This window comes from Thamnophis elegans, chromosome 2, assembly GCF_009769535.1.
Source record: "Thamnophis elegans isolate rThaEle1 chromosome 2, rThaEle1.pri, whole genome shotgun sequence".
Lineage (NCBI taxonomy): Eukaryota > Metazoa > Chordata > Lepidosauria > Squamata > Colubridae > Thamnophis > Thamnophis elegans.
Genome location: NC_045542.1, coordinates 46,367,025 through 46,384,117, shown reverse-complemented (window position 1 = coordinate 46,384,117; position 17,093 = coordinate 46,367,025). Strand labels below are relative to the sequence as shown.

General features: G+C 41.0%; 1 protein-coding gene across 2 annotated transcripts in view; it reads left to right on the top strand.

Annotated features, from left to right (window-relative positions):
• RPTOR (regulatory associated protein of MTOR complex 1) overlaps window positions 1–17,093 on the top strand; it is a 438,354-nt gene that overhangs the window by 160,271 nt on the left and 260,990 nt on the right. For both annotated transcript variants that reach the window (XM_032209983.1, XM_032209982.1), the window contains exon 5: window positions 11,685–11,831. In XM_032209983.1, the coding sequence (XP_032065874.1) occupies window positions 11,685–11,831 (147 nt within the window). The remainder of the gene's footprint in view (window positions 1–11,684; window positions 11,832–17,093) is intronic.

The following is a 17,093-nucleotide window of genomic DNA, read 5'->3' as shown; positions in this document are numbered from 1 at the left end:
GGGCCACAACACATTTCTATATGGCATTTCCTTAATAAATAAAAATGTAAAAGACCCTTGAAAGACCTCCACTTTAACTTCTTCTGGAAGCACTATAAAATTAGATCTAATCTAACAAATAATAACAATCTAGCTTCTTAAGGAAAGCTGTACCAATATTGGTGGGACCACAATCCCTATAAATTAAATAAAGCTATGCATACTGTATGATATGTTTTATAAAGTGAAGGGTGAATTTGACTGGACAAATGCTATAAAAATGTGTATGTTTCAATTCTTCTCAAAAATTTCAATCCCTTCCCATCCCCAATGTGGCTCCAACACTGTTGGAAATTTTATATCTCTATTCACTACCTTGCATCTGAAATTTTCCTATATTTTTTTGCCTTTTGTGTAATGGGTGCAAAGTTTTAGAGCTTTCACATAGAACTAATAGAGAGCAGAGAGGTTTTTTCACTGCATTTTGGAAGCCCTTGCCCATCAGAAGGCAAATTGTAATGGGAAAATGCATCAAAGAGGCATTTTGCTTCTATCAGTGTTATTTTGTGAGTAACTTGAAAAAGCATGCTCTGCCTTGCATGATATTGAAGAGCTCTTCATCTGCTTCCATACTACTGAATTAATAAAGAGTCTTATTTCAATCAAAGTTCAAAGGGTTTTGGATGGACTTGACTATTGGACCCTATTCAAAAGCATGCAGTTCAGTGCAGTGGTGAAATTCAATTTTCAATACCAATTCTGTGGGCGTAGCTTGGTGGGTGTGGCTTAGTGGGCATGGCAGGGGAAGGATACAGCAAAATAAATCTCCATTCCCACCCTATTCTGGGGCCAGCCAGAGGGGGCATTTGCCGGTTTGCCGAACTACTGAAAATTTCTGCTGGACCTGCTGGATTTCACTCTGGTTCAGTAGTGAAAAAAAAATGAAGCAGCCTGCTTCTTGGACATGTAGAATCTCCATCGCTGGAGGTTTTTTTTTAAATGGGCAGCTACTTTTCAGGGATAATATCAAGATTCCTACCAAGGCAGGGGTGCATTAGATTATCTCCAAGGCCCTTTCAGCTTTTGTGGTTCTGATTCTGTGACCTCTGGTATAGTGTTGATGGCTGCCCTGAACACCATATTAATTATTGTTTAAACATGATTTATTCTTAAATCAAAGAAAGCCCTTTTGGATTCTAAAAATCTTATTGAAGGCACCAGTGATTGCTAACGCTATGCTTGTGTTTCTGCAGAAGTACAAACAAAAATGCAACTTTATATGCATACTGTATTTGAAATTTGCACAAAAACATAAATGAAAGACAAAAAATTGGGACCTTAGATACTAATAAATCTACTGTCCCATATGTTTCATGTGATGGAGTGTAATTCATAATGATACTTTAGTCCAGGGTCCATATGCTATAATAAATTGGTTAGTCTGTAAGATACCATAAGGTTCTGGGTTTTTTTTAATATCCATATGCTAACACATACATATTCATATATACTAAAATGTATTTAAATTGGACTTGCCTTCTGTCTCCACACACATAGTATCTAAGATGTTACTGTTTTGTACTAAAACAACCAATACTTGTAGAAAAGTGCATTGATGTCAGTGGTCCTCCTGGGTTGTAGATTGAAATCCACTGCCTCTGCTATCACTAGCAATTAGATTGGCATGCAGTTGAATGTTTTTGAGATGCCCTTGGTGATAGGGCCATGGTTGTGACCTTCCACACAGCTATAGAATTGCAACTCTTGATTAGAAACGCTGCAAAATTATGACTTCATCCTTCAGTGGAAAGCATGTGAATTTTCAATAGATCCATACAAATCTACAGGCCTGTCATTTTATATAGTGCTATATTTGATGATAGATTAAGCATAATGTATTCTGATACTTAGATTAAAAGGAATAAACCATGAGGGTGTATTATTTTATTCTGATTTGATTCAAACAAGAAAGCCAGCTTTCAGCTGCTTTATTTATGTCAGATTTGTGCATCCACAGGGATCTAGGTGGCATAATTTCAGAAATGAGTCTTACTCAATGTGAAGAATAAATAAGATTTTCTTCTACTATAAAAATGGGTTTAAAAAAGGAGATAGAAGAGGATACAACTCATAATAGTTGCATCAGTTCGGCAGTTCGATTCTTGCTAGCTCAAGGTTGACTCAGTTGGTAAAATGAGGACCCAGATTGTTGGGGCAATATGCTGACTCTGTAAATCACTTAAAGAGGGTTGTAAATCACTGTGAAGCGATGTATAAATCTAAGTGCTAGTGCTAGGTGCTATAATCTGATTGTTTTGAATATAGATTTAAAAATAACAAACTATAAGAATGATATAGACAAAGATATTACAAAGGATTTACAAATGAATCTGGTTGATGCCTTAATAGCTAAAAGGGGCACACAAATAATACATCAGAAGAGTGACTTAGATTGCAGATTTCATTTCTTATCCTGGACTTATAAAAGGGATGTGTTATACTTACTGTAAAAGGAATTCCTGAGAAAAGATAAAGGGAATTTGAAAAGGGAAAATAAAAAGAATTCAGCTTTTGGAACACTATTTAAAATTTAGGAATAAACATTAAAACCAAAAGAGAAGAAATATAAAATTGCTTATGTGATCAAGTTTAAAATATATGAAATATTTCATAATAGATTTTAAATTTTTTATTCACCAGGACTCTATGATAAAGTTTTAAAGTTTTGTTTATAGATAAATGTTCTGACCCCCCTCGTCCTACACCAAAGCACACCGAGACAAAGATACTTCAAAGATTTATTAACATACAGACTTTTCTGTTTAAAATTGAATGATACTCTCTTATTATTTGCTAATAGATAAAAGATAAGATATGGAATGAAGTGATATCTGGTTGAAATGGTAGAGAAAGTGATAAATTATTAAAATTGTACTTGCCGATGAAGGGGGAAGTAATTTTTAAATATATTTTTCTTTTTAAATATATTTTCCCTTTACCTTCTTTTTCTCTCTGCATTTTAAATTTTTTATATCCCTCTCTCATGGATATATCTGTTTCTTTCATGATCTAGGCTAAATTCATTATTCCTTAAACTTAATCTCTTTACGTCTTCAACATAGTCCATAATTATCTATTCTTGAATCCAAGGAAGGAAACCAGTTTACTTCTTCAGTTTCGATTGTAGATTCAGTAACTATGCAGTTAAAGTAACATTGTCTTCTAAATACTACAACTTTATCCCAGGTTTTTTAATTGCCAGTTTTACTTCTGGAATTAGTTTTTCTGCATCTTTTTAATAAAAAGATGGTTTCGCTTGCATAACTCAAATTGTTAATCTTCCAGTACTGTCATTTTTATGTTTGCTGGGTAAATTGAATAGCTATGTCTTTTAGTCTAAACCACTCTGTTTCTCCAAGTGCAGTTCTTGAAGTAGTTTCTTGTATACTGCAGAGATGATTATTACTATTACCTCTACTGCTATTACTGTGTTTGAAAGATCCATGAATGGGAATTGGCTGGCATATCAATTTAATACATTGTTATTATGGCATGAAGTACACAGAACTCTTGCCAAGAAAATGTCCAGGCAGCCACCATAAGTCAACCTTAACTGGAAGGAACGCATACCCCCATATACAAAGACCTTGTAGTAGTTAGTGAAACTGCTATATTTCCTTTTCCTGTTGTTACTTTTCATTATCCATCTTATATTATTTATCTGATTTCCTGTTTGTCTTTTCTAAAACCTGCCCATTTGTTCTGCATTTCTTGCTTGGACTTTATTTATCTTTGAAAGATCTTAGGAAAACTTTGCTGGCATAAAGAATAAATTCAATAATTCAGCTTTTGCATTTTCTGACATCTTGTTTCTTTGCTTTAGCTATGTAACTGACCTCTTTCAGTCTCTCGACAAAAAGAAAATCTTGTTCCATTAATTGTTGCTACAGATATGTTGGCACTTTAAAGTTGCTGAAGTTAGTTAAAGGATTGTTGGTATTTAATTTGTGACTGGTACTTTCTTATTTAACAGCCTTTGGTATCATATTTTTTAGTGCCGCTGGATCTTGAGCATATATTCTGCAAAGGTTTTAATTATTTAATAATCCTGTTTGTGAATGGTTTCAGCCAGTGGTGAGTTCTTACCGGTTCGGACCGGTTTGGCCGAACAGGCAGTGGTTTGGTGGCCTGGGTCACTGGAACTGGCAGTGACCCAGGCCTGCCATGCTCCCGAACTGGTTCTCTGGGAGGCACTATCTTATTCTTCAGTTCTGCACATGCACAGAACAATTTTAATTATACTGTGCATGCGCACGCAGCACATATGAAGCATGCATGCATGAACCGGCAGTAGTGCCTGCTGGAACCCACACCTGGTTTCAGCATATTTTCCATTTTATATTTTATTATATTTTACTAATTTTATAACAACTTTAGGTTGCCTTATAAAGTAAATGCATTAATTTAGCTTCATTTATCCTGTTCCATAGTTGTCCTTGGATATTCCTATGCGAGATGCAAATTTGCCTGTGATTTTTCTGATCATAAGAAAAATCTTTTATTCTAGTTTTATTATTATATTATCCTAATTCCTATTATTCTTGATTGAAATACATTTCCTTGTCCTTGCTTGAAATTGTAAGTCTGTGTTCAGTAATTGCCCTGTTGCCCCAGGCTTTCATCTTCCATTTTTCCATGGCTAGCATGATAGCTTGTTCTGGAAGCTAAATGGATCATTTCTGTTTTGAAATATGTTCATAATGTCTCTCCTTTCTTCCCATTGACCCACAGGTTCATTTGCTGTGTAAGTTAAGCATAATTAAGATATACCCTACATTGATTTTATATTTTGAGTTTATGTTCTTGAGATCATATCTTGCTACCAGTTTTATTTTAATTTTTTAGATCAACTTGTACCAGTAATTTACAGTGTGCTTTAATGTCTGTGCCTGGAAATACCCCAATTCTATAAAATCTATGTCATTGTACTGTGTTTCCCTGAAAATATGACATACCCCAAAATAACTCCTAGCCTGATTTTTTGGGGGTAGGCCTAATAATATGCCCTATTCCCAAAATAAGCCTTGGTGAATGGGGTGTCTGTGGCCAGCACAGAGGCAGCCCTTCTCTTCCCTGGTCACCTCAGGGCTGCTCAGCCCCTTGGCTGCGGGATCATCTGATCCAGCAAGGGCTGGAAGGTCTATCTCTCGGGGTGCCTGGAATGTTTCCAGCGTACTCTTACTAGCCCCAACCCTGGCCACAGTGCCAGGAAACCTTGCAGCCGAGGCCAATGTGAGAAATGGCTCCCTCACAGCGCCACTTCTCTGGGCCTTACCTGCCTCAGAAGCCAGGGGTCCTGCAGGGAACCTGGCCACGTAAATGCCACCCAAATCCCTGGGTTGTTCACAAGCTGCATAGCCACTCCACCCGCCCACTGCTTCTGGGCTTGTTGAGCACTGTCTGTTCCAAACATAGTGGTGGAGAGGCTTCAGGACAGCATGCTTCTAGCGCACGCCACCCTGGCAAAGATAAAGCAAAAGCAGGCATGGGCCGCAGGGGGTTCCTCCAGTGGCCTCCCCAGTCCTAGTGCTGCTCAGGTTGAGCTTGGCATTTCACTTTCCTGCCTTTTGCAAACCATTGGCTGCACGCAAGGAAAGCAGAACCAGCAGAGACCCTGGCTTGTTTCTCTCCCCCAAACCCTGTGTGGGAGTGGCGGCAACACTGTGAAATTTGTCATACCAGCGCAGCCTTTTGGAACAGAACTCTGCATGGCTTGTTGTGGCATTCATGTGTGAACAGCAGCACCGCTGTGAGCTTCATCACACAGGTGCAGGTGGTGTCCTGCTGCTTGCAGCTGAGCCAGTATGTTGAACCTTATGGCAGTGCCACTTGTACATGCAATGACAAAACGAGCCTTGCAACATCCTGCTCCAAGAGGCCGCCGCTGCTCCTGGTTCCAGACGTGGCCTCTCCCTCTTCTTCTCCTCCACTGCGACCTTTCGGACAATGCTGCCGCGAGGGACTTCTTTGCTCACCACTCCGGCTGCTGCAGCGGCCATGGAGATCTTTTGCCATGCCGGTAGCTTTGCATTTCACCCTGTGACACACGGCCCTCGCAGAAGGAGAGGACGTGGACGGGGAGCCTGCCCTCCCAACTGACGCCAACCCCCCCCCCCCAGCCACTTCAGACTTTCGGACTTTTTGCATTCTTCCGTGCCCCGCAGGAGAGAAGAGCGAGAGTGAGGAACCTCTCTCTCCCAAACTGTTACCGGTCCCAGCCACTTCGAACTTGCGCGAACCGCCCTTGTGGATTTAAGAACTGCATTTTTAGCCTGTTTGCTGAGTGTATGAATGTATGAATGTGAGAGAGTATGTGCCCACTTTTTAACTTAATTAATTTATTATATTATTGTATTGTAGTTTAATGATTATTGTGGGGTGTGTATGAGGAGAGTGTCTGCTTAATGTATATGATAGAACCGGGTGTGCGACCTGGAGCCCCTTCCACTGAGTGCAGAAGCAGAAGTGGATGGGGGCCCAGATTCGCCCCCCGTCTTGGAATGAATGGTGCGCGTGGCCTGCCGGGAAGAATGGGGGCCATGGGAGAGAGGTAGGGGTCTATGGGGATTGGGGAGGGTCGAAGCATTTCGGTTACGACCGGGAAGGCAGATATGACGGGAGTTGTAGGGCTAGCCATTACCGGGGAAGAAGGACTCGCTACATCACAGCGATTCCTTGTTCTGGCCCCTCAGGCTCAACTCAAGGACCTGGTGGCAGAGGAGATCAGGCCCTGGTCTCAGGTTGCTGTTGCTAAATGCCAGGTCTGTGGTAAATAAAGCCCCCCTCATCCGGGACTTAATATTAGACGAGGAGGCAAACCTGGCATGTATAACTGAAACCTGTCTGGGCCAAGAGGGAGGAGTCCCCCTCTCAGAAATGTGCCCAGATGGATTCCAGGTGCTCCACCAACCACGGCACCAGTTAAGGGGTGGGGGAGTAGCAATTATCATCCGAAGGTTGTTAGCTCCTCTCAGGACCCCTGCCCCAGAGATTGTGGGGTGTGAGTCTCTCCTCCTGAAGTTGGACCTAGGAGTTCAATTGGGCTTGTTCCTGACGTACCTATCTCCCAGCTGCATCACAACAGCCCTGCCTGCGCTCCTAGAGGCGGTAGCCGGGTTGGCGGTGGAGTTCCCCAGACTAATGGTACTGGGGGACTTTAACCTGCCATCACTGGTGAACACTCTGACGGGGCGCAGGAGTTCATGGCTTCCATGACAACCATGGACTTGACCCAAGTAGTTCAGGGTCAAACTCATAGAGCAGGACACACACTCGACCTTGTATTTCTCTCGGGGCAATGGAGACGTGATCTTGAATTAAGGGATCTGTCATGGTCAGATCACTCCTTGCTGAGGCTTGACTTTAGGATGCTACTCCCCCATTGTAGGGAGGTGGAGCCGATTAAGTGGTTCTGCCCCAGGCGCCTGATGGACCCGGAAGGATTTCAGAAGGAGCTTGGAGGGATATCTGACTCCCTTGTCCACAATCCGACAGAGTCCTTGGTCGCGGCCTGGAATGTTGCGGCAGCTGAGACACTGGATCGGATTGCGCCTTTGCGGCCTCTCCGTGGCAGTGGATCCAGGAGGGCACCTTGGTTCACCGAGGAACTCCGAGAGTTGAAGTGCCAAAAGAGATGCCTAGAGCGACGCTGGAGGGCTAGTAACTCCAAATCTGACCGAGCACTATTAAGAGCCTTTATCAGGACTTATTTAGTGGCGATACGGGCAGCAAAATGTACACATTTTTCCGCTCTTATTGCGTCCGCGGAATCTCGCCCAGCCGCCCTGTTTAGGGTGGCCCACTCCCTCCTGAAAGGTGAGGAGGCGGGGGAACTCCTGCAGGGAAGAGCTGAGGCGTTCGTTCAGTTTCTCTCGGATAAAATCACTCAGATTCGGGCAGACCTGGATTCTACTTGGGCAGTACCAGCTGAGATGCCGAGGGAGAGTCTCAGTCAGATTTGCTGGGATGAGTTTGAGTTTGTCACCCCTGAGGAAGTGGACAAGGCCATGGGAGCGATGAGTGCCTCCACCTGTTTACTGGACCCGTGCCCCTCCTGGCTGCTTTCGACCAGCAGAGAGGTAACACGAGGCTGGCGCCAGATGATTACGAATGCATCTTTGCAGGAGAGGTCTTTCCCGCAACCATTAAAGGAAGCGGTGGTAAGACCCCTCCTCAAGAAGCCTTCTCTGGACCCAGCTATTCTTAAGAACTATTGTCCTGTCTCCAACCTTCCTTTTTTAGGGAAGGTTGTTGAGAAGGTGGTGGCGCTTCAACTCCGACGGACCTTGAATGAAGCAGATTATCTAGACTCCTTTCAGTCTGGCTTTAGGCCTGGGTACAGCACAGAAACCGCTTTGGTCGCACTGACCGATGATCTCTGGGGGCCAGGGATAGAGGACATTCCTCTATCCTGGTGCTTCTTGACCTCTCAGCGGCCATCGATACCATCGACCATGGTACCCTTCTGCGACGGCTGGAGGAGGTGGGAGTGAGAGGCACGGTTTTACGGTGGTTCTCCTCTTACCTCTCTGACAGGTCACAGTCGGTGTTGCTCGGGGGGCAAAGGTCAACCGCTATGCCCCTTAAATGTGGTGTGCCACAGGGTTCGGTCTTGTCCCCCCTCCTATTTAACATCTACATGAAGCCGCTGGACGAGATCATTCGACAGCATGGGGTTAAGTACCATCAGTATGCAGATGATACACAATTGTATCTCTCAGCCCCATGCCAGCTCAGTGTAGCGGCAGACGTGATGTGCCGATGCCTGGAAGCTGTCAGGATCTGGATGGGGGTAAACAAACTCATACTCAATCCCGACAAGACTGAGTGGCTATGGATGTTGCCCCCAAAGGACAACCTAGACAGTCTATCCTTGATCCTGGGGGGTGAAGACTTACACCCCTTAGAGAGGGCCCACAATTTGTGGGTCCTCCTGGATTCACAGCTGACACTGGAACACCATTTGTCAGCTGTGACCAGGGGGGCCTTTGCCCAGGTTCACCTGGTGCATCAATTGCGGCCATACTTGGATCGGGAGGCACTTCAAACGGTCACTCATGCCCTAGTGACCTCAAGGCTGGATTACTGCAACGCGCTCTACATGGGGCTACCCTTGAAAAGTGTTTGGAGACTACAGCTAGTCCAGAATGCAGCCGCGCGAGCGATACTGGGTGTACCTAGGTACACCCACGTTACACCTATCCTCCGCGAGCTACACTGGCTACCTATTGGTCTCCGGACGCAATTCAAGGTGTTGGTTATTACCTTTAAAGCCCTACATGGCTTAGGGCCAGGGTACCTGCGAGACCGCATACTGCCACATACCTCCCAGCAGCCGGTGAGATCCCACAGGGTGGGCCTCCTTCAGATGCCATCAGCCAGACAATGTTGGCTGGTGGCTCCCTGGAGGAGAGCCTTCTCTGTGGCTTCTCTGACCCTTTGGAATGAGCTACCCCCTGAGATCCAGACCTTAGCCACTCTCATGGCCTTCAGAAAAGCTGTTAAAACCTGGCTATTCCGGCAGGCCTGGGGCTGTTGACCTCACTGTTGAGGTCCAGCCCCGATCAGAACGAATATATGTGTGGTGATTTTAAATCTGTCTTTTTTATTTTTTCATTGTTTCTTTTTTCTCTTTTTTGTAAGCCGCCCGGAGACCCTCAGGATTGGGCGGCATATAAATCTTATTAATAAAATAAATAAAATAATAATAAATCTTGATCCAGTCTTGGTCGAGACCAAAGACAAGAAGAAGGCCATACCAGCCCAGCACAAGAAATCCAACAACAGGGTCTCTCCATACTCCCGCAGGCAGCCTTTCGACAGGCTGACTCTGGAACGTCTGCTTCCCAGTTCCAGAGACCATATTCCAAGGAGCAAATAGGTACCAGGACAGACAGTCCTTCAGGGACAGGGACAGTGACCTTTCCAAGGGGCCAATACCAAGCCCTTCTGCAGAGCAACGTGACTGTTGCCCCAACTTGCCAATTGTTGTTTACTGAGTTTTACATACGAAATTATGCCTCAGATCATTTATCATGTAATCATCTTCTGTTTTTCCTCTGTTTATTTAGTAGGGGGGGGGGAAAGCAATTGCAGTTATGTTTTTCTGCGTGCCTAGTTGGAGGTGGCATTGAAAGGGCCATGACAGAAGAAGGGTAGATGTATGTATCTTTTCCTTTCCTCCTTTTCTCTTTTTGCCTGTCTTCCTAACTCTCTTTCTTGGTAGAGAGGACAGCAGTACCTCAAAGAGGGAATGGGAAATATTAAATAACATGATTTTTCCTCTCTTCATCAATGTAGCAGCTGTCTAATACTCTCTTACAGGCCTCCCTTTGAAGGCTTTGAAGTACCTCCATTCACCTTCACAGCATACAAAACAAAGGGATCTGACTAATGAGACATTAATGGACTCTAGAAAGAAAGGATGGACATTCTCCAAACCTCTCCTTTTCTCAATTATATTTCCTGTATGTTTGATAATTTCTTTAATATCATACATTTTCAGGGGGGATTTTAAAAGTCTCAGAATTATTATTCCGGTCTTCAATGGCACATTGTGAATGGTGAGGAATTATGAGTCAGAGAAAAAGAATGGACTAAGTCGGAAAGGAAAACCTGAATAATGTGACAAAGATGCTTACTTTTTCCTGCTTCCTCTGTTTTTATCTTTTCAGATATTCAGCTTTATGGCATATGATTGCACATAATTTGTAACAAGCACATATTTTTGTTTAATGCTTAAGCCATTAGAAGCTGGTGGTTTATTACAAATATCTGTTCTCTGATAAGTTGAGCAACTTGGAAACATGTGATATTCGCATCAGAAGTGATTTCAGTATTGATTTTCTTATTGTCTAAGGATCTATATACATATAGAGAGAGCATATTTAGAAAACATACTTGAATGGGACTTGTTTCAATGGAATCTTGTTGTGCCATCTGCATTCATTGTTATATGAGGTTCTTTCTGTTGAGCTACTCCAATATTCTCTCTTGGCTACATTTGTACACAGATTCTCCAATAATTATTTAATGAGTCTTGTGATAAACTGTCAATCTGGAAAGAGGATGTTGCTATAATTGAGGCAATAACATATTCCTAGAGGGACATTTGATTGGGAATTCATTTAGTGGGTTTTAGAAAAAATAATAAAATAAAAAATTAGGCTATTCATAATGACTAACCATTATGGCTGCATTATTACCTCCCGTGTCAGAAGTAGCATGACAGTCCAGGTGATGCCACAACGTATTTTTATTTTATTTAGAATACCTAAGTAGCTGTATGAACATCTTGAACATTGTTGCTCTTTCTTGAGTGCTTCTGTAATTGGATGTCTATGTGAAAGTAGGGATGTATGATTTTTCATTACATTTGCATTTTTTTTTATTTTTCTTGCTCCCTCCTTTTTCATACATAATTTTCATTACACATAACACGGATACATAGACACAGACACACACACATACATGCAAACTAACTTTAATAGGTAAGAAGGGTTTTTTTTTTACATCTTGTTTCAAAGAGTATAAATTAGGTTGGTTTCAATTAAAATGTAACAAAGAAATCTCATATTGATTCCTAGGTAAATATGCATTTTGACTGCTTATTGTACTTATACATGAACTTATTTTTTCTTTCACAGAACTACACTCAATATATCCCGTTATCCATATATGATCTACAAACGTGGATGGGCAGCCCCTCCATTTTTGTGTATGATTGCTCAAATGCTGGCCTTATTGTCAAGTCTTTCAAACAATTTGCCCTGCAGAGGGAGCAGGAACTGGAGGTGAGTGGGTTTTTTTTTTTTTTTTTTTTTGAGAATTATATAGCCAAGGTTACAAACATACAGTAATGTGGTGGTCCTCCAAAGTTTTACATATGATGTCAAACTGGATTTCTTCAAGGGCCGGATCAACACTGTAGTTCTCCTCTGGTGGGGAGGCAGGATGGACACCTCCTGTGGCACCCTGCTGCAGAATGTGCCACATGCGGCCCTCCCACACCCCGTTTTGGCCAGCAGGGTCTGCAGGAAGGTGTTCAGGGTGAAAATGGGACACGGGGGGTACACATGCCCCACTTGTCCCATTTTGGCTGCCAGAGGCACTGCGGGCTGGTCCTGTGCTATTTCCAGACCAGCACCACAGGCTAGTTTTAAGCACCCCTGATTTAGTAGCTTGCATGAAAAAGGACACTGAGAATTGCTCATGTTATAGATTGGTGGGAAATCGCAGAAGAAGATCTAATGTTTTCTGTCTTGTTTAGAATTGGTTTCATAAAAAAAAAAGCAGATGACTGGCAACAAATCATGGCAATTTGAAGCTAATTTGGAAAAAGCCTTGCCATTCCAATTTGGTCTGTTTTGCCATCCAAGGGTACAGACACTATTAAAACTGTTAATTAAATTGTAACATTTAATAGAATCAGTGTATACTCTTAGAGCTTTTCAACTGAAATTACGACAGTAATGGTAAAGATCTTTATTAGTTACTTATACTACACTTTAGGACTTCCAAGTGATCTATTCCTGCCACTTTTTCTTGTAGTCAGTTATCAGTCATTAATCTAAATGCTTTGTAAGACGTACAAAAAAGAAACTTGCTTTTGTTACCCTTAATTCTGCAGAACTGAGAAGTACCTTAGTGTTAATAAAAGAGGACATTGTGTGATTTCTTAAATTTATTGCTGCAAATGAGGCTAGTAAACAAAACCCTTTTCACTTCTGCCATGTGAAACTGAATCTGATCTGATACATTTAATCAACTGCAGAATGAGAAAGTTGTCTAAGATGTGTTCTTATTTTATGTTGTTCTGCCTTTTGAACTTCATTTTAAAAGCAAACAGCTAAGCATATTATATTGAAACACAGTTCTGATTAACAAAGCCATTTTTAAATTTTTATTGAAGCAAGTCAAGCAATAAAAACTGTTGCATTGCATAGCTGGAATGTAGAAATCATGCAAATAACCCCGTTATGCAGATAAGTGCAAATTATTTTCCAGCTCATAGAAATGTGCTAGCCTTGTGTGTACATGTATCATAGTTCTGTAAAGTAACTTTAACTGTAGCTCTGGCAAAATCTTAATGCTCTTTAATTGTTGCAAAACTGTACTAGCGGCATAGTTACTAGCAGCATAGTGCAGTTTGACATTCTAGCTGTCACACAAAATGATCTTGCTGCTGGCTGCTCATTTCTTAACCTGTGAAATTAGAATGCAAAAGATTGTATTACTTTCTAGGGTAATGCAGAGCTGTAGGCTAGAATTTCAAAAATGAATATTCCTAAATTCAGTATTTATTACCACTCCTCTCTAAAGGTTCTCTCTATTTCTTCTAATTGTGATCCTCCCTTTTTCATCTGTCAGGATTGCTTTGTATCCAGTGGTTGTCTCTCCGCTTCTATCCAGCATAACATCAGGTTTAATTATTTGCTCTGAATTAAAGTTGTAGCTGAATGGGAAGGTGTCTCAGTCTGAGGTCTGACTTAGACTCAAAGACTTCAAAGAATTTCCACATCCATAATTCTTTCTGAAAGACATATGGCTGGCTTCTGTGCTATCTTACCTAAGCATCTCCATCTCAATCTCTCTGGCGCTGCTTCTCAGCAGTAGCCATTTTAATCTTGGCAACAGGAAGACAAAAGCTGTGATACCTTGAAAACTAATGCAAAGTCATAGATGTTGTTGATGAAAGATAAAGTTGCAAAGCTTGCTGGAGACCTCACAGCAACTCTAAGGCAAAACAGAGAGCTTAACCTGAATTTCATGCTTGCTGTGGTAATCACAAGCCAGCTTATTTTTAAAGATCATGTCATCTTAAATCCTTAAAAAATGTTTTAATTATGTCTTTCTCTGAGTTAATTTTGAAAATACGTTTTAGGTACGTACAGTGACACATTAAGATTTTGGGTACATGCTGTGAAGGTTCATTGCTTTGAAATAAAAGGAAAGCATGAAAACTGATGGTATTTGATAGACATTTCAGTGTAGAAAGGCAAATGTTATGGACGAAAAAGATGGCCCAGGGTGAGCAGAGCTGATGTATGTGTAGTTTTAACTGTGCTCCATAAAATTTAGGAAGAATCATGAAGAGACCTAAATTATGCAGCATGGAAATTAGAGCACTTGGTTATTTCAGGATAGACATGCCCAGGGAGTACTGAACCAGGAAGCCTTGTTAACAAAACAATCCCTTGTGTAAATAGGAAGCTCTTTCCTTTTATCCTTTGTTTCTTTTGTCCTTATACAATATTTTGGTGATGGTGGTGCTTGGTAGTAATAATGATGGTGGTAGTGGTGAAGAACTGACAACCTCTCTTGTTTTAGGTGTTGTTCAGGTTCACTGCATTGTATCTGTGAAGCAAAGCATGTGTTCAGTGTGTCAGTATTAGCTCTACTCTCCAGACAGAATATGGATATAGTTCACAAGAGTCAGTGGCCCACTTTGGTCCTCTTAACAGCATGCGTCTGTAATTCTGTCATTAGTTAGAATGTTTTTCCTCCAATCCTTGACTCACCTATCACCCACCCACACAAACGCGCACATCTCTCAAAAATATTCAGTGACCTAGTTATTCTGATTAACATGCCATAGTCTGTTGCAGGACATTATCTCTCACTCATACCTGTATGCAAAGATGAATCGAGTTGGGCTAGAAATGTATCAACCTTTATGTGGGACTGATATTTATGTATCTTTTCTTACTGTGGGAAGTCCATTTTTTGCTCAGAAATCTCCCCGCAATTGACATGATTCAGATGTCTGGCCATAGATCAGATCATAAGACCACTTTCGAAAGGCTGTTGTTCATCATTCATGTGGTTATGCAATTGGATTTATCCTCTTCCTTCATCTCGGGCTCCCTATCTCCATTCAGAGAGTAGCTTGATACATCTGGCCAGTTTCTACAGGATTTATTCTAATGCAGATAGGAGGAGGATAGACGTAGGTGCATTTCATCCAGCAGCTCATTATACAAATGGAGGAGAGCCAAGAGCAATCCTAGCAAGATCTTTTCTTTGAGGGAGGCAGGGAGGGCGAGGGGAGAGAGAGAAGCAACCAAGCAAGCAGTGAATATTTAGGCATTGCCTGGGTTTTGACCAGCAGACGTTCCAATATTCTACCACTGAAATAGATGGAACATCATATCTCCATCTAGGTATAAAGTATCAATGATACTTCTAAATTTATGGACATTGCTACGTAGAATTACTATTTGGCTCCATATAACAAAGGCTCTGAAAATGTATGAGCTTTTGGCAACTTTTTATCAAGCTATAATAACTTTCTTCCAGAGCTTCATAAGTATTTCTGGGGATTTAAGATATGTGGTTTTAAAATCTGTTATGTATTTATTTTTCATAGGAGATGTTATTCAACCTGATAAAAAACATACAGCATTCATTATTTTACAATGTAGTAAGGATTAAACTACTAGCATTTTATGTTTACAAATACATAACATCAACATTAAAAATATGTAGATAAACATACATTAAACATGTATATATGTTTAATGAAAATAGATTTTGATCTTGGAACTATATTTTAAATAGAGAAATGCCATTTTCCCTCCAGAAGGCTTAATGGCATGGACAATTGATTAGACACTTGTTTGAATCAATAGCGTATATTAAAAATTTGAATCTGTTCAGAGTTAATATTGTGGAATACTTACTTGGATAAATATAATCTGAATACTAAAAGAATTAAATCACTACTATTTAGAAATTTAGGAAAATCTATCTATGTATATCCATTTGATGTTATTTTGAATTGTATTTTCTGTTCTAGGTTTGAGTTGCTAGATCAGTGATGGCGAACATTTTCTGCCCGAGTGCCAAAAGGGCACGCACGGGCGATAGCACACGTGTGCATACCCACACCCATAATGCAATGCCCTTCCCCTGCACATGCACGCACAATCCTCTGCGCTCCCCCCTGCACATGTGCGCAGGCCTCACTGAAGCCTCTGGACATCTAGTACGCCCATTCACCATCATGGTACTAGATTATTGTCTATATATAAAACAGTTGCAATGTGAAGCATATGATTAGATTTTGCTTCCTCTTCTAATATTCACTAATTAACTAAGCTTGTCATAGAGTTCTGTGCTGTTCAGGATTTGTTGTCTGTTTTCAAGGTCTTCATTAGTAGCAAGTCATTTCCAAGTTTTATTCAATTCTTGATGACCTACACAAATGCAGCCATGCTGTTTTCTTGGCATGATGTAGAAGTAGCTTTGACTGCCTTCTCTCCAGATTTTTTTTGGAAGGAGAACAAAGAGAGGGAGAGCATTAGATAGATTGCATTTGAAGACAAGGCCTACATTATCACCCAAATTTATAATAATGAGAACAAACTGATTAGCTTTCTAGATCAGTCAAAATGTTTGTGTGTGCGTGTGTGTGTGTGTGTGTGTGTGTGTGTGTGCGTGCGTGTGTGTTAAAGCAAGAGTTTTGAGAACCTGTTTTAAAAATAAAAGCTATGATTTATTTCATTTTATATTATGGGTATGAATTCAAACATATGAGCTTCTTGAATGTAGTATCAGCGCTATGGAAAAAAGCTCTTCCTCCTCAGTGCTGGTTGGGAGTGTTTCTTAAGTCTTTAAATCTCACTGGAAATACCTCAATTAGGAAGAAGTCTTCCTCGGCATGAATAATGTCCTTTTGGGACATAAAAGTGCAGAAATGCCAAGTCAGTGTTCTATATATGTTAACTGCCAATTCAGCTATATTTGTATTCTATGATGATTTTTTCTCTCCCTAAAGACAAAAAGTGAAAGCATCTTTTTGTTACTCCATTACAATTACTTTTTCTAATCACTGAGAAGGAATTTCATGGTTTTTTTCTTGATTTAACAGAATCCCAATTAAATTTTCAAAGCTCTGTGTAAGGCTCAACAATACCCTGATCATAAACAAAAGGTTTGTGGCAAGCAGTGGCAACCATTTCAGGTACTTTCAGAAAATATTGTTAACAAAATAGTGAGGCAAAATAGTGAAGCTCAGTGTATCCTGTTTGTACTCAAAAATAAGAAATGTATCT